The 22,728-nt window shown below is 41.0% G+C and overlaps 1 protein-coding gene across 2 annotated transcripts; it reads left to right on the plus strand.

Annotated features, from left to right (window-relative positions):
• Positions 1 to 3,542: 3,542 nt before the first annotated feature.
• Positions 3,543 to 21,772, plus strand: LOC114545252 (coxsackievirus and adenovirus receptor homolog). 2 transcript variants are annotated; one of them, XM_028563544.1, is made up of 4 exons: positions 3,543 to 3,675; positions 12,606 to 12,745; positions 17,644 to 18,000; positions 21,263 to 21,772. In XM_028563544.1, exons 2-4 carry the CDS (start codon positions 12,697 to 12,699, stop codon positions 21,448 to 21,450), a joined length of 594 nt encoding a protein of 197 aa, XP_028419345.1. In that variant the 5' UTR covers positions 3,543 to 3,675; positions 12,606 to 12,696; the 3' UTR covers positions 21,451 to 21,772. The 2 variants fall into 2 exon arrangements, with proteins under 2 accessions (XP_028419345.1, XP_028419346.1); XM_028563545.1 differs by lacking the exon at positions 12,606 to 12,745.
• Positions 21,773 to 22,728: the final 956 nt, after the last annotated feature.

A 22,728-nucleotide genomic window follows, 5' to 3' on the forward strand; every position in this document is an offset into this window, starting at 1 on the left:
AAAGACTCTATTTGTCCATTGTTTATTTCTAAAGAAACACGACAATGTATAAAAGGCTCCATTACCTTGTACCTCACGTTATGGCTCCGTAGCAGACGTTTTTGTAAATATAAGCTAACGATTGGGTCATAACCAAGTGACTTACTGTCACACAGTAGAGGAATTACCGTATAGTACAGGAGAAGCTCACAGGCAGTTTGGACTTCCATGAGATGTTTAGGTTTAATTACTAATGTTAACTAGCATGTTAGTGATCAGTAATTAGCCTGTGTCTATGTTATCTCCTTACATATACCTACACTCTCCGTCTCTGTAAGATTGGGAATGATTGAGATTTCTCTCGGCACAGCTACCAGAAGACTTCACACTTTCAGACACGTTGCTCACGTCACATTCTCTCAGTTGGAGGCTGCGCAGTAAAGCTGGCCATCACCGGAAAAGTGCTTCTAATATCCTTCACTGGTCTCCGTCCAGAGCAACGGGCTCTATTGGCCCATTGTATATATGTCAATGGTCCCAATACACAAGTTCGCATTTCACCAAGAACAGTTAAAATTCCCGGATGTATTCTTGACACGCCCATTTACCGAGGACATCGGTTGGTAACTTGTATGAACTTCGCAGCACCTGTATCCCAACATTCATTTCAGCATTCAGCGATGGTTGGATTTCCAGTACATAGACAGCCCAAAACGGGACAATTTTCGCCATCTTATTCATCACTAAATTCACTTCTGAGAACATTTTAGGCGAGAAATGAAAGGTTTATATTTCGAATATAGGCAGTCTTGCGAAAATCTTTGCCGAATTGACAATTTGCTCCAAAGTTTTCGGAGCTCCATAAAGTGACACGGCCGCCAGCTTACGCCTGCCGGGGCCACTAGCTCGGCGCTCGGACAGTCACACTCGGAGACTCTGCTCGGAGGTCCCGTAAATAAGAGGCTTTTATTTCGCCGTTGACGGATCGTGTTAAGAATTCTCTAAAACGTGTTCGTTCTGATTTCTGGAGGAAGGAGGAGAGGCTGGGGTCGAATGAAAGTTAAGCAAAAGGTTTAATGAAACTACATGAAAACGACAAGACAAAACACAATCAACATAAAACATAAAACACTGCAGCTGACAGCGGACTGATCTCATGCTTCTCCTTGCGGAGTTACAGAAGAACAGTCATGTGACATGACAAACAATACGCTGTAAACAGCAGACTTCAACGTGCTTCCCCTGTCGGGGTCACAGATCGAAGTGCCGAAATCACCTCCGTTTCCGAATTATATTCCTGTGGAATTGTGGGTCTCTGAATAAAGACACACCTCTGATTTTAGGTTTACCCCAGGTCACAGACTAAGGTTGATTATCATGGAAGTGTTGATCCCACAGTAATATGCATTTCCTTTGTTCTAATCACGGCTAGCTCAACAGTTACCTTTCCTGTGGGGACAATGAGTCTCCTACAGTATGCTAAATAACAGCCATGACCTGATTCATTCTTTAGAAGCTAGGTTTTAGGTGAGACACTCAAATGCTGTATTAGTGTACTTGATTAAAGGAGGAGGAGACATATAACATAGACTGCATATTATTAGTCTATGAGATATACCCGTTTCTTTTCGGGAGACTTGTTTAAATTAATAATAATAATAACTAATAACTAAATAACTAATAATAGAAGGGATCGCGTTCCACTCTTTTGAATAAGGGGTGTTTGAACTAAACCTTAAACAATACAATTAAAGCTCAATTAGTTTTATTTTCGGAGTGTCTATTTGCACCCCCGATACGAATAGCCTCGGCCACACAGCTGAGCTATTTACACCCTGTGACGTAACAACAAAAACACGTTGTTCGCGTGCACCGAAATCATGGCCGACGTTCATCTTCCATGACGGCAGAAACTGGCATATTAGGGAAGTTATGTCTCTAAAGTTTATAACAATTGAATTTCTTGCGGAAAATGGATACTACAGTTGCTGCTTTCTGTCATCAGTGAAAGCATACAACAGTTTGTTAGTTAGTACCTATTTTTTTGTATACAGTATGGTTACCTAGCAACCAAGGCTTGAAGAAACCAAGTGGTAAACAGTTGTATAATTTCCTGAAAGAAGGGTGGTAGGGGAAGACTCATGAATATGCCTGCTCTGGTTGTGTTGGTTAGGTTTAGGCAAGAGGAGTGGGATTGGTTATGGTTAGGGTAAGAATGTCAGGGCGATAATATTCCAAAAAGGTGTAATACATGAGTAGTATGGATAACTGTGTGTAAATATATGCCAAGGTACTGTAAATGCACAGGGGTGCAATACATTGATATTTGTACCAGACGGGGTATTAATAGAACACATTGCTGTGTGCACCGGCGGGGTACTAATAGCATTCATTTCTAATTGCACCAGGGTACGAATAGCATACACTGCTAATTGTACCAGGGTTGCAAATAGCCTCACCCTTTTATTTTTCAATATTATTGCAATAGTTGTAGCATTATGAGGTTTTCTTGTCCGGAGATTGTTTTAACACAAAGTGGTTGTATTGTTGTGGTTGTTATTTTGGAGCCCTGCAGGTAGCCTCTGTTCTGGGGGGGTTGAGCAATAACAGGAAGAACGCATCGTCTCAAACTGTTAACAGAGTTTTCTGTGCTTGTGAACTTGCAAGTTTATTAGAAACACCTAGTGAAGCACTGAACGCTGGCAGTTGGAAAAACAACGTAATCATGGGGGCAGTTCCTGATATTCCCAGGTGGCATGAATGGACCAAAAATCTTTTTTTTTATTTTTATAAATGGACCAAAAGTCCGACTTGATCCCGACTTGCTCTGATGTCATGCACACGTGGGCAACGACAACCTCACGAGATCAAGACGGCCGCAGGTATGAGACGCAGGCAGCGCAGTTGCTGTTCACCGACTGCAAGACTCAGGCGAGACAACATTTGTATATACGCATGTAAATTATCTTTCCCCTACAAGAGTTTTGTATGTAGCTGGGGTTTTTTTGTTAAAAAAAAAAAAAAAAAAGACAAGGCAGACCCAGGACATGGTGGAAACGCCCGCCTCTTAGCTGATCTAACAGCTGATTGGTTCAGAATCGACTCAACATGATAAGGTCTTATAAACTTTTTATTGATTTTGAATTGGAGGAATTTTAACTGTTATTTGTCTGATTTAAAGCCTTATTGTGTACAGAACACCTGTTGTGAGTCTGATAGTGATGTTTAGAAGTCAGAGAGACTAAATCTGATCAGATTACAGATCATCTACAGTCTGTTATTTATTAAAATCAGCAACAGATCTCATGTAGAGCATTCTGACAGCTACTCTGTCTGAATAACAAAAACTGGAGACTGTATACATGCTGAGATATATATTGGTCTGATAACACTTTATTAAATCGGAATCGGACCACAGTGTTTGTGTCACTTCCTGTTCAGCCTGAAGGCTGCTGGAATCAGCTGGAAACTGTCTGACTTGAGAGCGGACTTTTGTCCCCGCCCCCCCCGGCGGCTGCCGCCTGCTCTCGTCTACTTTACAGGCGAGGCGCAGTTCATCTCGAACAAGCCTAATATGGATATATTTGAGCACAGCCTGTCACCGCGATATTAGACCAGTAAACTACGGTGTGCTGGATGGGGATTACCGGGGCAGGGTGAGGTCGTCGCTTCCTCTCGGACGGGGCTTCATGAATGGTATGTGTGAATCCTGTTACATGCATAACGTTAGTCAAACTGGCGTGTTATGTGAACTGTGAACACGGTTTTGAGTATGAAGTGTGTGACCGTTTGTTTATGTGAAGGTGCGCGGTAGCGGTGAGGCTCGTCTGAATATCTCTTTGTATGGCGAGTGGATTGTGTCATTCAAAGCCAGGAGAAGAGAAGGAGCAGGTTACCCTCCCCGTCATCGCCAAACCGTGTGGAATTTTGAATTGATTTAATAGGGATTGCAGACAAGAGACCAGCGGCGACTAGGCGGCGAGTGCATGTTAGAAACGTTTTCCGGCGGCGACGTGGCGACGGCGTATGTTTAGAATTCCCATCACATTTACGCCTATTAAAGACGTCTAAACTAAGTACGTCGCCTTACAAACGTGTGAAACAGACGCCTTCACTATCTAAAGACGTCTGAACTATGTACGTCGTCAGGGGGACTTTTCCCCTAATATTGAACTAGAGTAAAGTATATTATCATTGTTTAGATTCACATTTTGTTAGTGTTCTTTTGCTTACTTTCTGGTTCTTATGTGTTACTCATAAAGTGTGGCTAATAATATCATCATGCTTATAAAAAAAAAAGTATTAAACTGCTGAATGAACACTCGTAATGTCTCCATGGCAACAAGAGACAGATACCATTTGAACAACAATCATAAATAAAATAGCAATTTGGCATATTTAACCAAAATCAACAACAAGCATCAACTGTCTTATGCCTTAGGACCGTAACGAAGGTATAGTCACAAGATATATGATCAAAATCATAAAAATAACAGCTGATATAGCTGGGGAGCTTGCAGCCTTGGGGATAGTTGCGTCCACTTGTTACCCAAAATGAACGTCAGTTCACTCAAAAAATACAAACAAATTAACCATTAAGGGTATTCAACGTTAAAACAAATATGAAGGTGCTTGATTGACATTTACCCATTACATAATAAATAAGTCAGTGATTTGGCTGGTCTTAGCTAGGCCAACTAGCTAGATAAAGAACAGAGAGCCAGCCCACACAGCGAGACCGTGGTGCCTTTGGCTCAAATCAAATCTTTTTTAATTGGGGGTCTCTGCAAAGATACTAAATAAAGAACTTACAGTATATTTCGGATTTTTATCAGAAACTGCTTTATTGGCCATGTAAGTGTAAACACAAGGGAATTTGAGTCTGGCTAGGTGTAGCTTTCAACACAGAAACAGACATAAGTTATGGCTAAAAACAAAGATAAACAAGGTAAGTTAAACATGAAGGTTTCACTACTATGTAGGCTACATATATAAGTTGTATATAATAAAGTGTATACATGCATACATATACACATGCGTACATAAAGTTACATGTAAATAGATCTATTAAGCTTATAAACAGTAAGGCAATTAGTGCCAGTAATCCAGTAGATGGCGCCGATGTTCAATCAATGTTAGAGTTACGCATTCTTCCAACAGTGCGCAGGTCACATAAGCTGATGAGATACTACAATTTAATTCATCGTATTATTTTTATACTGTCAGTAGGCTACTTTTAGAGCAACTTGTATAATGGCTAAAGGGCCTGGAACATATATTGAATGAATTGAAATACATTTAAACCTATAGGCTATAGGCTTACTGTATATTGAACTTGGATTCACTTGAATTAATTTTTTTTTTGGGGGGGGGGCACGTCTGGCGACGACGCTAGGTGTGGCGGCGTACTTATCAACTACGATGTACACTGCGACGGTGTAGTCAATCCACACGTTAGAGTCACACGACAGTCTCCTTCGGTAGGTTATCCGTGGCACTATCCACTCGCCATAGTATTTGACAGTTCTGCGGAGGCTCCACGCAGAGCTTTCGCCGTAGCCTAGTTTATAGGGGAGAGTGGGGGCAGGCGCAACACTTTATACATTTCCTTCAGTTTAACAGCAACTGTTTGTATTAGAAAGACAAAAAATATATGTTTTATACCCATATATGTCACCTATCTGCCCATTCTGCTGCAACATGTGTAGCCTAAATAATATGATAATATGGAAGTAATATGTACTTAAATGGACCCTGAAAAATGTACCGAGGGGCAGTTGCAACAGTCATTTAGATGTTGTAAATAAGAAAGTACAGGCTGCAGTGGCTCAGGTGGAGAGATGGACCAATAGATGGAGATTCAAACGGTCTGTGGCAAAAACTCAGGTGATATGTTTTTCAAGACAGCATAAAATTGCACCCATCATGATGTTAAAACTGTATGATCAAACTCTTGAACAAGTAAAAGCAATTAGATTTCTGGGTTTAAGGTTTGATTAAAAGCTCACATGGAATATGCATATAGGACAGATTCAGAATACATGTAAAAAGGTTATTAAGGCCGGTTATACACTGGCTGCGTGGCGTGAGCGTGGCATTTCTGTTGCGTGTCAGCTGCGTGGATTTTTCTACGTCTTTACACACCAGAAAGGTGTCTGACGTGGCGCTGCTGCTGCTAGCCTTGTCTGGACACATGTATGTTTCCCATTGATAAAATGAAATGCCATGTGTTAAGAAATCTAAAAAAGACGTGTTTGTTCCGATTTCTGGAGGAGGAAGGAGAGGCTGGGGGAATTGAAAGTTTGCATTCCTTTGTTCTAATCACGTCTGGCCCTGCAGGAAGTGGCTCCCCAAAACCAGAAACAACAGTTACCTTTCCTGTGGGGACAATGAGTCTTCTTCATATGCTAAATGTCAGACATGACCTGATTCATTCTTTAGAAGCTAGGTTTTGGGTGAGGCAGTCAAATGCTGATTAGTGTAGTTACTTGATTAATTTTAGCTGCAGGCCCCATTAAACATTGTTTTCAAAACATAAGCCGGGTTTTAACTTTTTAACTTCAACAATCCCTCATTTTTCACACCTTTGGTGTGAAAACACTATGAATGTTAATGAAAACAATGTCATTACATAAACATACAACAAAAATGTAGACATTAGCAAAATGTGTTTGATTTATACAAGAAATTATTTTTCATCTCTGACCTCATCTTATCTGACTTATCTTGTATCTTGTATCAAGAAGGTTATTTCTTGAAAGAAAATATCTTTTATTTGGCTCAAGGAAAAAATGCATTAGGTTTGATCTTAATCTCAAAGGAGCTAAAAACTGATACACACACACTTCAACATATGCTGTCAGTTCAGATGGAGTGAGCACAAGGAAACAGCACATCAATGACCTTTCTGTAGGGAAAGATTCAGACTGGGGAAAAAAGTCTGAAATACAGATTTTGAAAAGTTCTTTGTTCAGTCTTGTCCAATCTGAAAATTTGGGACAAAATCTCAGATCGCTGCTGGTTCATTCTCATGCACCCAGCACAGGCGGCAACGTCACCAAAAACCTTAGCAGGCTATGGCGCACTCTTGACGTCACATTTGCGCGCCTAGCTTGGCTGCAGCTGCTGTAAAAAATGCTCTTATCCTCCTGAGCGTTCTGGCCCTTTAACCGTTGAAACATGAAGGTGACAGATCAGAGGGGAGCCCAGGGTCTCCTTGTGGATTTACCGCTGACCCAATTCTCCTCACTCCCCTTGTTGGTGTCCATCTTACTGTGCTGGCATTCAAGCGTTACACCCTGTAGGAAAAAGCCATCCTTAGCTTTTTTGGTGTGTCAGCAGGCCCAGGGTCAGGGGGTGGGATCCAGTCTCCTTGCTCTGTCAGGAAACCACCGCAGGAAGTCAGCAGCAGTGATGCTCCATGCTCTCCGTCAGCGTCTGGTCAGATGAACTGGGTTCCTGTAGGCACTCTGCTGGGCTTGAAGTTGAAGTGTGAACCTGGGGCCTGTTTCACAAAACCAAGATAAGGGATTAAGCCGGGATTTCCTGGTTATCCTGGATGAATTTAGACTTGACTCGGTTTCACGAAAGCAGAGGCACATGAATCACCATGGAGATTTATTCTGTGCAGCTAGCCTGGTCCTGACCAGGCTAACAGCCAGGCTAACAGCTAGCCTGGTCCTGACCAGGCTAACAGCCAGGATTTATTTAATCCTGGAACCTTTTCTGATCACCCAGCAGTGGTTTTACCCTTTTGTTATCAGCCTGGATTAAAATACAACAGGTGCATATTGCTGTTCATTTGAGTACTGTTATTATTTAAAGTTGTGACCATTATTTTTTTTTATAATTATAAATTTGTCATTGTTACTGTTATATTGCTGTATGAAGACTGCTGTTCATATTGTTGTAAGAAGTTTGATGAATATATTATGGTAGTTGTTGAGATAATTAGAAAAGGCTGATAACATTTAAAATGAGTTTTAAATGAAGTCTGTTACTAAGGGCAATACATACAATGCTGTACATTTCTATAGTTCCCCAATGCACCTTAAATTATTTTAGTTTATAATTTCTTTTTTTATTCTTTAACAATAAGGATCATGTTTGTTCTGCTTCCATGTGCATTGTATTTGGCATTCTTAGCACACAATTTGTGTTGTCCAGTAAACTGGGACTATAATTTGGGAGGACTGTACAATTTTAAGAACATATCCTAACTGTACAATCCTCCCAAATTATAGACTTAGTTCACTGGACCAGTAACTATCTAGTGATGTAGGCTACTGTACATTCATGTAACAACAGGGAGAGGACACCTTCATGGTTTTTGACCTTATATTTTGCCTGGGGGGAAATAACTGATGAATATACTCTGCTCCATTCATGTTTATAGTGTGCATGGAATTTATCACTTTATTATCTTTATAGTTTCTAGATTTTACAGTGTAATTTCTTCAGTGTCTTTATTTTCTATATCCATATATACCAGGGAGCAAGGCATATAATATGTAGAGAAGGAAACTCGTCCTCTATAAAAAATAAAAAAAACGCGACAGATAATAGCGGACAGACTAAATGATAGTCTAAAAATATACATTTATGAACTACTGCTCTTAAATGAAACCATTCAACGTGTCACTTGACATTTGCAAAAACGAACACCTGTACACTTTGCATTAAAAGCGAGTAGTGGAAGTTAATATGACTTAGGAAATTAATATTTTAGCCAATGAGAGAGAGGGAGGAACAGAGTGAAAGAGATATTTACGCTTCATATTCTAGCGTTATAGAAAATGGATCTTCATGGTAAATTTCCTGAGTTATCTTCTGCTTACTTTTAAGGCAAAGAGTACAACTGTTAATGTGTGTAAATGATTAGTAGCCTTATCATTGAATGGTATGATTATGATGGTTTAAATTCAGAGCAGAGGTCAGTTAATGTAGATATTTACGCTGCTTACACATTCAGTCGGTCCGTGATTGTCTGCTATACCTTCTCTCTGTTTCATTACAGCGGCCATGTTTCTTTTCTTTTTATATAAATAATGTGTTTCACGTCATCATACATAGTGCTGCTCTCTCTGTATAAAGTATGAACGATGAGTATTCTCCATTTTAGCATCAGGAAATCTGTGATCGACCTCGAGGTCTTTTGAGGAGCCGTGGACGCGCATCTATCTGAATGACTTCATCCTGACTCGACCTAGTCTCTCCTCCTCAGCTCCTAGTCTCTCCTCCTCAGCTCCTAGTCTCTCCTCCTCAGCTCCTAGTCTCTCCTCCTCAGCTCCTAGTCTCTCCTCCTCAGCTCCTAGTCTCTCCTCCTCAGCTCCTAGTCTCTCCTCCTCAGCTCCTAGTCTCCCCTCCTCAGCTCCTAGTCTCTCCTCCTCAGATCCTAGTCTCTCTTCCTCAGCTCCTAGTCTCTCTTCCTCAGCTCCTAGTCTCTCCTCCTCAGCTCCCAGTCTCTCCTCCTCAGCTCCTAGTCTCTCCTCCTCAGCTCCTAGTCTCTCCTCCTCAGCTCCTAGTCTCTATTCCTCAGCTCCTAGTCTCTCCTCCTCAGCTCCTAGTCTCTATTCCTCAGCTCCTAGTCTCTCCTCCTCAGCTCCTAGTCTCTCCTCCTCAGATCCTAGTCTCTCTTCCTCAGCTCCTAGTCTCTCTTCCTCAGCTCCTAGTCTCTCCTCCTCAGCTCCTAGTCTCTCTTCCTCAGCTCCTAGTCTCTATTCCTCAGCTCCTAGTCTCTCCTCCTCAGATCCTAGTCTCTCCTCCTCAGCTCCTAGTCTCTCCTCCTCAGATCCTAGTCTCTCTTCCTCAGCTCCTAGTCTCTCTTCCTCAGCTCCTAGTCTCTCCTCCTCAGCTCCTAGTCTCTCCTCCTCAGCTCCTAGTCTCTGATAGTCTGGGACTACAGGTGGAAATTAGCAATTGTTGCTATAACCTGGCCCAAGACATATTCTCTTGTTTAACAAGTTTAATGTTTATTTGTGCATTGTCCCTGTTTCAAATAAATCAATTTCCATTCTTCCTCAGCTCCTAGTCTCTCCTCTTCAGCTCCTAGTCTCTCCTCCTCAGCTCCTAGTCTCTGATAGTCTGATAGTTTGTCCTTGATTTGTCCATTAATTTCTCATAGAGGAGAAATGTTTCCTTTGTCATCTGTGTTTTCCAAAGTCCTTAAGACAATAGGCAAAAAGCTTTAGTCCATAACACAATAAATGATCCCAAAAAGTCATGAGTCCATTGTAAACATACAGTACAGATCATCAATTACAAAAACACAAAAAATAAAAACTCCACAATTTTCTTTCTCAATGGGGGAATGTGGGCTGCGTAATTCATCTTTTACTATCACTTCAAAAAATTTTAACAAACTTGATCAGCAAATTGCTATTTTTTGAGCAAATCAATTTCTATATAAGTCCCGTGTCATTCTTTTGTGCCACATTTAATACCCTGAGAAGAAGATTTGCATAGCACTCTGTGTGGCCAGCACAGGGAAACTTTACAAATCCTCTGATCTCCCCCCATTTTTTATTTATTTATTTATTTATTTTTTGGCAAAATATTTACAACTAGGGAATAAAAATAATAAAAAATCAACAAACCATAAAGAAATATCAATGGAAAAGCTACTACCTTGACTCTCTCAACCCAATGATTTCTCAGAGACATCATCAGAAACGTGAAAAACAATAAAAACCAACAAAACAAAAAATAGTGGAAGAAGATTAGCTACAGTAAGATCAGAATGCTTAAAAATACAATTAATTTATCTCCATGTGCCTGTTATTTATCATTCTTAGTGAAAAACAAACCAATTTTGAGTCAAGATGCACAAAAATGCCAAATATGCATCTACCAATTTATCCATTGAAAAACCCCTAAGAATCTTAAATTATGTTTGTTACAATTGTAGCTAATGTTAAATTGCTTAAAGTAGCCAAATTTATTTCTCCTTACTGCTGAATTTATCTCCACCCCCCACTGGACTGTCTTCCCAGGTAGGATGGGGGAGTTGCATCGATGAGAGTGTAAATTCAAACAAAAAAAAACAATTGGAACAGGCAGATCATCGTCTAGAACTGATATCATCAATAAAATATTTATTAAATTGTACAGAATGCAATTAGGGGAATATTTACAACTTTGATTTGGGTTCCTGCCCATGCTGGTGTGGAGGGAAATGAGAAGGTGGATAATCAGGCCAAACAAGCACTTAAGATTACATATGTAGACCTACTGGTCCCAATGAGCAAAGCGGGAGTTAAATCATTCATCAGGACACATGCACAAACAACATGGCAGGGGTATTGGAACATTAGTGAAACAGGAAGATGCCTTCCTGTTTCTCTTTATAATATACAAAGACTTGTTGGTGATGGGTGGAAGGTGGGCTTTAAACGTAGGGAAGAAAATATCATTACTCGTCTCAGAATTGGCCATACGGGTCTTAATTATTCATTATATAAAATAGGCAAACATTCTCCTGGAAAAATGTGCATACTGTCACCAGCCAGAAACTGTTGAGCATGTTCTCATTCATTGCAAGGACTACAAAACCCAGAGAGAGCACCTTTTTCAGACACTTTGTAAGGCCACCACAACTTTCCCCTGTCAGGGCTTTTGGGGTCACCAGCTGGCAAGGTATACCACTATATTATAAAGTTTCTTAGAGAAATTGATTTAGTAAAGAGGATTTTTTTTTAGTTTTAATTTTAATTTTTAGTTTTATTATTATTATTTCTTTATGCATTTATCTCTCGTTCACACTCCAGTCCAGTTGGTGGCGGTAATGCACCTTTAAGTTGGTTTGCCAACCGCCGGTAAACCAGAAAGAAGAAGATTCTACACACAACTATAAAACGGCCTTCTCAGGTTAGACCATAGACAGTATACAATGGACCAATAGACCCCGTGTCTCTGGACGGAGACCAGTGAAGGATATTAGAAGCACTTTTCCGGTGATCTCTTGCTTTACTGAGCAGCCTCCAACTGACAGAGACAACGTAGATGTGACGTGAGCAACGTGTCTGAAAGTGTGAAGTCTTCTGGTAGCTGTGCAGAGAGAAATCTCAATCATTCCCAATCTTACAGAGACGGAGAGTGTAGGTATATGTAAGGAGATAACATAGACACAGGCTAATTACTGATCACTAACATGCTAGTTAACATTAGTCATTATTGATCACTAACATGCTAGTTAACATTAGTAATTACTGATCACTAACATGCTAGTTAACATTAGTAATTACTGATCACTAACATGCTAGTTAACATTAGTAATTATTGATCACTAACATGCTAGTTAACATTAGTAATTAAACCTAAACAGCTAATGGAAGTCCAAACTGCCTGTGAGCTTCTCCTGTACTATACGGTAATTCCTCTACTGTGTGACAGTAAGTCTCGTGGTTATGACACAATCGTTAGCCTATTGTTATAAAAGCGTCTGCTACGGAGCCATAACGTGAGCTACAAGGTAATGGAGCCTTTTATACATTGTCGTGTTTCTTTAGAAATAAACAACGGACAAATAGAGTCTTTAAACGCTTCAGATGTAAAGTTATTCGCTGTCAAAGTGGCACCAAAATGTTTGCTAGTCTGTGGAATGCTAACGGGAGGTGATCTCTTTGTAGCGTCAAAATGGTGCCATGGGAGGTTCGAGTTCTGAATTGAAGCTTATCCCCTTGGGTTGGACGACTGCAGGTCACCAGTCTGCCAGACCTCATGGCTCCATTTCTGCTCCTGATGTTCCTTCTGACTGAAGCAGCATCGGGTAAATATCGGCTTTGATTGTGACAAGATTCATGGACAATGTTAGTAATGTTTATTGATGTAATTCTGATAAAATAGCTGCTTTCTGTTACTGCCGTTAGCATCGTTATCACCCGGTGGAGTTAGTCTCAGGGAGACCAGGGACAGTCAGGTGGAGAGTCTCAGGTAAGTGTGTTGAGCTTAGTTTATATTTTTGGAGGTGTGTGGCTGTCAGGGATAGCAGATGAGCTTTACAGTGGCTCACTAATTTACGTTATGATCAGCTAATCATTGTATTTCTTTTATATGGGGACACTTTTTCAAAATAAGTCTTTACGTTTTAAGGTATTTTTGTGGCTTGATTGTAAACAACTTAAAAATAAATACATGGTTTTAAAGAAGAATATTTAGGTCAATTGAGTCAGCTTTTTCATTGAATCAAGAGAAACAGTGAAACGAAGGATAATGCTACAGTCTCCATGCTACACTAATGATAGTATTAAGGCTTTCCTCTGTGGACATATGTGTGGCTCTATTATTTGTGTCCCCTTTAAAAATTGCTCTTCAAAAATGTTATGGTTATTGTCCCCCCCCCCCTACTGTTATATGAGATTTACACCCATGATTGAACAATGTTGTAACCCTATAATGTTGATGTTCCCCACCGAGCATTAGCATGAGCTAACGCTAACGTTACTTGTAACGTAAACGTTAAGCTGGATTGATCAATATTGAAATGTATCAATAAATAAGATCTCTGCTGTATTACTGTGTTGTAAGTGGCTTGTAATCAATGACCAAATGATGCCGTGTGGCAGAAAGCAAGCTGTCTTACGGTTACTGAATATTATTCTTTCTGGGACATTGTACACTTGAACGCAACAAACTACGGCAACTTGGGAGGTACAATAGAGGCGCAGTGCAGCAACAACATCTCCACAGGAAACCATAGCAATATGATAAATAAATGAAATTCAATATGATAAAATTTACAAATACCCAACAAATCTTTAAATTATTATTTTAAAATTAAATAAAATATAAATTGGAACTCTCTTACATAAGTACACAACTCACCAACATACTGTATATAACATAGTTATGGTCGTTTTTAGACATTTTAATGCAGAAATGTAACATATTCTACCTTTTAAGGGGTGGCAGTAGCTCAATCTGATCAGATATCCAAAACATCATTCTTTCTTTCCAGAAACTTTTTAGAAATCTGAAAACAAAATTCTTACGAAAAAGGAATTCAATTGCAGATACAGTTTAGTTGCTGCTAGTCATCATTTTAATTTCAGATATCCAGAATGTTATTTTAAATATCTGATATACATGTTGACAAATGAAAATGAACTTCAATTAGAATTATGACTAGAAGATAAGAAAGACTTTATTAATCCCACACACAAATGTACATACATCAGAATAAGACAAATATTAAATAACATTTTTGGGATATCTAAAATTGAAAGCCATGAATAACAAAGTGATGTCATATGTCCTTGAAATACAGATATCTGAGATATATATATATATATATATATATATATATATATATATATATATATATATATATATATATATATATATATTAGAGAGAGAGCTCTCACAGCTGTTGCCTCGTTCTGACTCATGAAAAAAACACGAGTAAAATAAAAGACATAAACTCGGCTACTGTGTGTTTATTTAAATATAGGTACACCATGTAGGCCAGGAGTGTCAAACTCAACTTCCCAGAGGGCCACACTGGAAAAAGAGAATCGCACCAAGGGCCAGACATGTAGAGTTTATTGACATGCTTTTATTTTATAGAAAAAAGTCAAATATCTTTGACTCAATGATTGCATGTCTCATATAGTCTTCTCTCTTACGGTTTGGTCAACATAAAGCCCTGAAAAAGTCAGCAAAAATGTTCCAAAGCCGTCCAAGAATTTAGCAAATCGAGCTTAACCCTTTATAGGGCACTCATTGAAATCTTTGGAAATTCTAAATTGTAACCTCAAAAAGGTAATGGGGGATGGTACAGGACATTTAAAAAAAAAAAGTTATCAATATTTTTCATGTTTGCATTGCAAATCAAGGTCAATAAAGTTACCATATATGAGCACTTGCCTGTCTAAGGTGAACAAAAATTACCCATAGTGAATTTTAAAAATGATGTGAAAAACACACACAACCTGCAAGGAACATTTATTTTCACAAATTATTTGGTTGAAAAGTTGTGTTAAAAATGTGAGATTGTTATTTGCATAGCATTTCTAAAAATCTGAATTGGCCTAATATTGACTAAAAGCATATACCTTTTGCAGCTGTCTGCTCGGCTCTTTTATGGGGAGAGGGATACCGTTGTTGTTCCTGTAAACCCTGCCAGAGATGATAACTCAGAGGAAGAAGACAACGATGTCCAGATCCCAACTTCCTTCCACGCACCCACAACCTGGACATTGATGGCCGTTTTGCCAAAAGGAAGTGCATGGGGCCTGCAGTGGAGGTGCTTGTAGATGAGGACCTGGGCGAAAATGATGACAATCAAGAGCCGGCAACAACCGCAAAAAGGCCCACCAACAAAAGGGAGACAGAACCCCGGGAACCCTCTAGAAGAAGGTTGACCTGGACAACCCACCCCTGACTTCATCCTAAGTCGTGAAGTAATCTCGCACCTAACATATCAAACCAACTTATATGCAACCCAGATGAACATCAACACCACCTTTGCCACCAATGATGATGAAATTATGAACTTTGTGGCTCATAATTTCTAACTCAGTGGTGGCAAAGGTGGTGTTCATCTGGGTTGCATATAAGTTGGTTTGATATGTTATGTGCGAGATTACTTATTACGACTGAAGTACCTGCTGAAATAATCAAATGGACTTTGCATGAAGTCAGGGGGAATGTGCTGGTATTCAGGCAGGGGTGGGTTTTCCAGATCAACCTTCAAGGGTTTGCTGGGATTCTGGCTTCCTTTTGTTGGTGGGCCTTTTTGCTGTTGTTGCCGGCTCTTGATTGTCATCATTTTCGCCCAGGTCCTCATCTACAAGCACCTCCACTGCAGGCCCCATGCACTTCCTTTTGGCAGAAGGGCCATCAATGTCCAGGTTGTGGGTGCGTGGAAGGAAGTCAGGATCTGCCACATCGTTGTCTTCTTCCTCTGAGCTATCATCATCACTGGCAGGGTTTACGGGAACAACAGAAAAATCAATTATAATTACTGGTAGCACCACTTATATTTACTCATAGTTGTGTTTTATCACAAACCAATATTGAGTAATTAAAATGAATTCACACAGTACTAGGCCTCAAACGAACAATAAGCACCTATGTATGCCATTTAACTATAATAAAAAATATACATTCATAGACATATGTCTAAAAATGGACACTTGTGCCACTCATGCTAGTCTTAGGTGAACGGGGCATATGATCAAATATGGTGCATTTAGATTTCAGCCCAGCATTAAACCAATTTTTAGAAATGCTGTGCAAATAACAACAATCTCAATCTTTAACACAACTATTCAACCAAATAATTTGTGAGTTACATCAACTTACAATGTTTAGTTATGATGTTATTGCCATAGCTGTGGGAGAAGCCAGGTTCAAAAAAGCAATATTTATGATTTCTGCAAGATGGCTGAGTTTGAGGTGCTCCAGGCCACTGCTGATTGTTCAGATGCCATGATGTCAATATCTGTCAGATACCTTGATCGCCCCTGATTGGCTGAGAGAAAACCACATGACTCAACAACTCCAAATGGAGGCAGGGGGAGGGCATTTTGAGTGTGTGTGGAAGTAACTAAATATGGTTACTTGCCCCATAAAGTATGATTACATTTTAATCTAAGTAGGCTACCACACAGCCGACTCACAACAAAGCTCTTTCACAGCCTAAATATGCAAACTCTCTGCTTCTGGGGAAATTTCTGAGTCTCAAAGTCGGCAAATTTGCCAAATTCTGCTTTGAGTGTCACGTAATTGCAAGCTGAAAAACAGTTTCCCATGTTTTTTGTTTGGCGCACAGCTAGGTGGGCCATAATATATTGTGAACCTAGATTGATATGTGGGCCGGATCAGAATTTGCGAGGGGCCGGATTTGGCCCGCAGGCCTTGAGTTTGACACATGTGATGTAGGCCTAGAGAGATTGCAATATAAGCCTGTATTACTGATAGGACTACAGCATACATATGTCAAGGGTGTATAAATTAAATAAACTTCAGCTGGAGTCAGATTTACTACGGCAACACTGTTGACCACATCAGTGATCTCCTTCCATTCCCCATTCTTTCTACAGCCTTTAATACCAGTCTGCAGGCTGCCAAAAAGTACACACGTTAGTGCAAATGAACCGGAGATATCAGGGCTGCTTCTCAGCCCGATTACCTCTCACCATGTCGTAAATTGCAGAAGCGAGGCCTCAAAACCGACAATATATTCGGGCGCGATATTTAAATGACGATCGTTTCCAGCCGCTGCATTTATCAATGTACGACCATTCTTACGCTCGGATTGGTGGGATACCAACGTTTGATGAATCCCATGTGAAGCCTGTCGTAAGATGATTTCTGCGTTCATATCTGCGCTGGTTTCTACATCTGGTTGATAACTGAGGGGCCTGGTGTCTGTCGTTCTGTAGTGTTTTAGAGACGCTGACTGAGAAAGAGATCAGATCAAATCAGCTGTTCAAATCTAAGGACATGAAGACATGTAGATAGTTAGACTTGAACTATTGATTAGAACACCTGTTGACCTCGTGGTAATAAAGTCTCCTGTGATATCTCTGCAGTTGGAACAGATCAGTGAAGGTCTCCATCAGGTGAGACTCTACAGAGACCTTCTGCAGGGACACACCTGGAGACAACTGTTGAAACAACATTACTCCTTATTATTAATAGTAGTTTATTATTGTTTTTCAGACCTGATGGTGGTAACAGTGCACCCTGGAGATGATGTCATTCTACCATGTCAGGCTGCTGATTCCTCCATCATAGCTGCAGAGTGGAGCAGACCTGACCTGGAGCCAGAGTACGTCCTTTTCTATAGAGATGGACACCTGGATCCAACCCACCAGCATCCATCCTTTAAGGACAGGGTGGACCTGGTGGACAGAGATCTGAAGGACGGAGACGTGTCTTTAATTCTGAAGAATGTGGACAGCATCGACAACGGGACATACGAGTGTCGAGTTAAACCAGCTGGTTCCAGACATAGAAAGAGAGCCATCATCGACTCTGAGCCAATCAGAATCATCAGTCTGCAGGTGACAGACCCAGGTGAGTGAGTTTCTGTGTTGTTTTTTTTGTATTTAATTTTTAAGATACATTTTTTATTGTTTTTATGTTTTTGAACGGACAAACACAATTGAACTGAACAATCTGAGCTATCATTTTCTTGATACTTGCATCAGTTTAGACACTAATCCTCTCACAGAAGAATCAACAAGCCATTTAATGACTGGGTGCATCTCAAGACTGTTCCCCTATGGTACTCTATAACATTTTAGGGGCTGACCTTAAGCGAAGAAAAAGGAAGAAGGATGTCCTATGGACCTCAAAGCTAGTTCTCAGGTCTTCAAAATGTAACATACCTTCATCACTGAATAGCTGGTCTAGAGTATAAATACCTGTCACTCCACTGGTTACAAACCAAGGGTTTGTTACCAGACATTAGGTGTATGTTGTGCCAAACTGGGGTGTTCGAATGCCACTTATTGGTGTATCGTAGGTGCTCCTCCACCTGTTTAAAATTGGTCAGTGTGGTGGTGATAATAGGGCCATGGGCCAGCATACACTTTTTTTTTGGACACACACCTGTAAAGGCCAGGTCCTGGTCTTAGAGTTCCAGTGAGGTTTTGCTCTATTTCTCTCCATGGGACTGTAGATGAGGGGTCCATCCACACTCTGAGGGCCCATAGCTGAAAGGCTCTGTGATACACTTTAAGGTCAGGGAGGGCCAGGCCTCCCGTGTTTGAGGTACGTTGAAAGGTAGAGTATTTTAGCCTAGGTTGTTTATTATTCCAAATATATTTCCGAATTACGGTATCAATTTTCTTCCAGAAATTTATTGGTGGGGGTAAGGGGCTCATTGTACTCCAGAAATTCATACGAGGAACTATGTTCATTTTAACCACGGCAATCCTGGAGCGTAATGATGCCGGCAGCGCAGACCAATTGGCCAGTACTCAGTATTGATTGATTTAAACTCCGCCAGCTTGGCTCTAAACTCCTTATCAAACACTGTGTTTTGGAGAATGGAATTATTAAATTGCCACCTTCTAGCCTTCTAGATCTTTCTCCTAACATATCCCAACGGAATGTGGTTATCAGTGCATTGTGGTCAGACAGAATTGCTGGTTCTGTTGCTATTGTGTGGAACATTGCCTTAAGCTCACTGGAGCACAAAAAATAATCAATGCGGGGGTGGGTGAGGTGATGTGTGGAAAAGAAGGTGTAATCCTTGGTAGTAGGATTGTGCATCCTCCATATGTCTGTAAGATGGTGGGATTCCACAACTGCATTAAACATGTCCGATATGCGTTTTTGGGCTTTTGTGTGATTGACCCCTGAGCTATCCTGATTTAAATCTAGTATTGCATTCATGTCTTCCCCTATAATAAGCGAGTTTTCATTGAGAGAAAGCAACTCATTGGTTAGGCGTGGGAAAAAGCTTTCATCATATGTAGCCGGTGCATACACCGAGACAAATGCTGTTTTCCTACCCCTTATCGTGGTACATATATAAGATATATGTATGTATGTGTATGTGTATATATATATATAAGTCTTTACTACTTTTGTCTAGTGCAGATTTCTGCGATAGCAACACGATGGAGCCCTTGGTTTTGATTGTTGCTACCTCACCAGATGAGGTAGCAACCTTAAAGTATTTATTTGTAGACGATTTACATCTCTTTTACCTAAGTGTGACTCTTATAATATAAGCGCCATGTCTATGTTTTTCCTTCTTAAATATTCCAGGAATTTAGCTGGTTTGATTGGCCCGTTTAGCCCCCTGATGTTAACTGAGAGGATTGAAAGCTCAGCCATCTTCAAAATTTAAACGCATACGCTTCTCGAGTACCCTACCGGATTTTGCTGACAAATCTGTAGCAAAGGCTGAACTGTCAGCTCTGAGCAAGGTGTGACAAAAACATAACAAGTAGAGATGCACCGATACAACTTTCTAGACCGATTCCGATTTTCTTTGAGTTAGGCCAGCCAATACAGATTTTAGCCATCTCCGATTTCTTTTTTTTCTAACCACTTCACAGCACACGCACATATGTATTTTCTATCTTTTCTTTAATAGAACATGTGTTGACCAGATAATGGATCACTATAAAACAGAACTATATAAATGACTCCTGGTGTGGGACATTCACACACATCTAAAGAGCAACGTCAGAACTATTTCCTTCTTTTCACATCCAATATCACACTAAAGAGAAATGTGCTGTGGTGTCTGTGCTGTGGTGTCTGTGCTGTGGTGTCCGTGCTGTGGTGTCTGTGCTGTGGCGTCCGTGCTGTGGCGTCCGTGCTGTGGCGTCCGTGCTGTGGCGTCCGTGCTGTGGCGTCCGTGCTGTGGCGTCCGTGCTGTGGCGTCCGTGCTGTGGTGTCCGTGCTGTGGTGTCTGTGCTGTGGCGTCCGTGCTGTGGCGTCTGTGCTGTGGTGTCCGTGCTGTGGTGTCTGTGCTGTGGCGTCCGTGCTGTGGTGTCCGTGCTGTGGCGTCTGTGCTGTGGCGTCCGTGCTGTGGCGTCCGTGCTGTGGCGTCCGTGCTGTGGCGTCTGTGCTGTGGCGTCCGTGCTGTGGTGTCTGTGCTGTGGTGTCTGTGCTGTGGTGTCTGTGCTGTGGTGTCTGTGCTGTGGTGTCTGTGCTGTGGTGTCTGTGCTGTGGCGTCCGTGCTGTGGCGTCTGTGCTGTGGCGTCCGTGCTGTGGTGTCCGTGCTGTGGCGTCTGTGCTGTGGTGTCCGTGCTGTGGCGTCTGTGCTGTGGTGTCCGTGCTGTGGTGTCTGTGCTGTGGCGTCCGTGCTGTGGCGTCCGTGCTGTGGCGTCCGTGCTGTGGCGTCCGTGCTGTGGCGTCCGTGCTGTGGCGTCCGTGCTGTGGCGTCCGTGCTGTGGGCGTCCGTGCTGTGGCGTCCGTGCTGTGGCGTCCGTGCTGTGGCGTCCGTGCTGTGGCGTCCGTGCTGTGGCGTCCGTGCTGTGGCGTCCGTGCTGTGGCGTCCGTGTGTGTGTGCGTCCTTGAGAACTGTAACTCTATAACTTCTGTTGTCAGTTCATTGTAGCGTTGACCGCCATGAAATCGCCATGTGTCAGACTGACCTGCCGGTCGTCTTCATGGCCAAGCACGGGAAAACCGGCCAATTCTATCTATCGGTGCATCTCTAACAAAAAGTAACTAACCCTCTGAGACCGCAGCCCCCCCACCAGTGAGTTTTTCTGAGTATCAGGTTGTAGCTGCAGTTTCTAACATCAGAGAGGATGAAGACTGCTCCTCTATCACACATCTACTGACTCATATGTTTTATTTTCTTCTTCAGGTTCCGATGATAGAAACTCCTCTCCTGGAGGCCGAGACCTTGGACTGGCAGCAGGTGTTCTGCTTCTTGTAGCTGCTGCTGTGGTTGGTGTCCTGATGTTTAAAAGATGTAAGGACAAGAGATCAGGACAACCTGCTGATGATGAAGCATCAGGTGATCTGACAACTCATAGAGCTCTTTACATATAGACAATATATAAACACAGATATACAGATGAGTATTAAAAAATCCTCGATGCAAAATGAGTTGCCTCGAAGCTTTGTTAAATCAATGTTACCAACGTTGTATCGCTGACGGACGGTGTTTCCGCACGGGGCATATATACTGCATTATTACTTTATTTGAACAAAGCTTGATGCTGGAGAAATTATTGTTTTAAACTTTTTGCATATGGCCTGTGGAGGCATCTGCTTCATCTCTTTTGCACTTTGTTTACAAAGGTCCTAACTGGCACTCTTTATGTCTGAGCCTAATGTTTAATATTTTTTGAAGTGCCATTTTGTTTACATCCATTTTATTTTGGTTGTGTTTGGTTTTTAATTTCCATTCAGTTTATTGTTTTTTGTTGTTTTGTTCACTTATTGTGGATATTTAAAATGTCTTCCAGTTCCAGTGTTAAATATTCTTTAGACATAAAAGTGTATTGATCTTTGAAAAGGTGTACCTACATTATTATTGTGCCATTATCATTATATCAGATGAAAATGGTCTCAGAACGACAATATTATTGTATATCGCAATCATTCCTGGGACAATTCATCGTCCAGCAAAATAAGTTATTGTGACAGGCCTATAACGTATTTACATTTATCTGATACAAATGCTGCTAATGTTTGCTCGGTACACAGCTGCTTGTCAGCGAGGATGTGTCATATCTCTGGATGTGTTCTTTATGTTTCACTTTCTGCACTTTAAAGCTATTTTTTATGTTGCACAGCACTTTATTTGAGTTTTATTCTGTAAATAAATATGTTACGATTTAAAAACGTTTCCTTTTTATTTTATTTCTTTATGTTTTTAATGAAGTGGTTGTTATGGATCAATGCCCCCAATTTGGGGCCCGCAGGCCAAGTTTGGCCCGTCATTACATTTGACATGTGCGTTCTTATCAGAAACTGGGGGAAGGATGTGATCCTGGGTGATGAGGTCAGTGATATTACCCAACCTCCGCCTGGGGGGCTGTGAGAGGAGAGAGTCTGCGAGGTTTTATAACAACGCTCAAAGTCCTTTTACTTTAAATACATAAAACACAATGACTCCATATTTGATAGTTCAGATAAAAGTCAAATGTAGGTCAGTTCAGATTGTTTTAATGTCGACAAAAGTTTTTATGTTTGACATGGATGGTAATCTGTGATTCATATTTATTAGAACAAAACACACACACACACACACACACACACACACACACACACACACACACACAGAGAGAGAGACACACACACACAACCAACTTTTACTGTATT

Source organism: Perca flavescens, chromosome 19, assembly GCF_004354835.1.
Source record: "Perca flavescens isolate YP-PL-M2 chromosome 19, PFLA_1.0, whole genome shotgun sequence".
Lineage (NCBI taxonomy): Eukaryota > Metazoa > Chordata > Actinopteri > Perciformes > Percidae > Perca > Perca flavescens.

Bases quoted from the DNA above. Each gene is read 5' to 3' on its own strand.
- LOC114545252 (XM_028563544.1), top strand. From the start codon at position 12,697: ATGGCTCCATTTCTGCTCCTGATGTTCCTTCTGACTGAAGCAGCATCG. The intron at 12,746-17,643 runs GTAAATATCGGC...ATTGTTTTTCAG, and splicing joins TCTGACTGAAGCAGCATCGG to ACCTGATGGTGGTAACAGTG. The intron at 18,001-21,262 runs GTGAGTGAGTTT...TTTCTTCTTCAG, and splicing joins TCTGCAGGTGACAGACCCAG to GTTCCGATGATAGAAACTCC.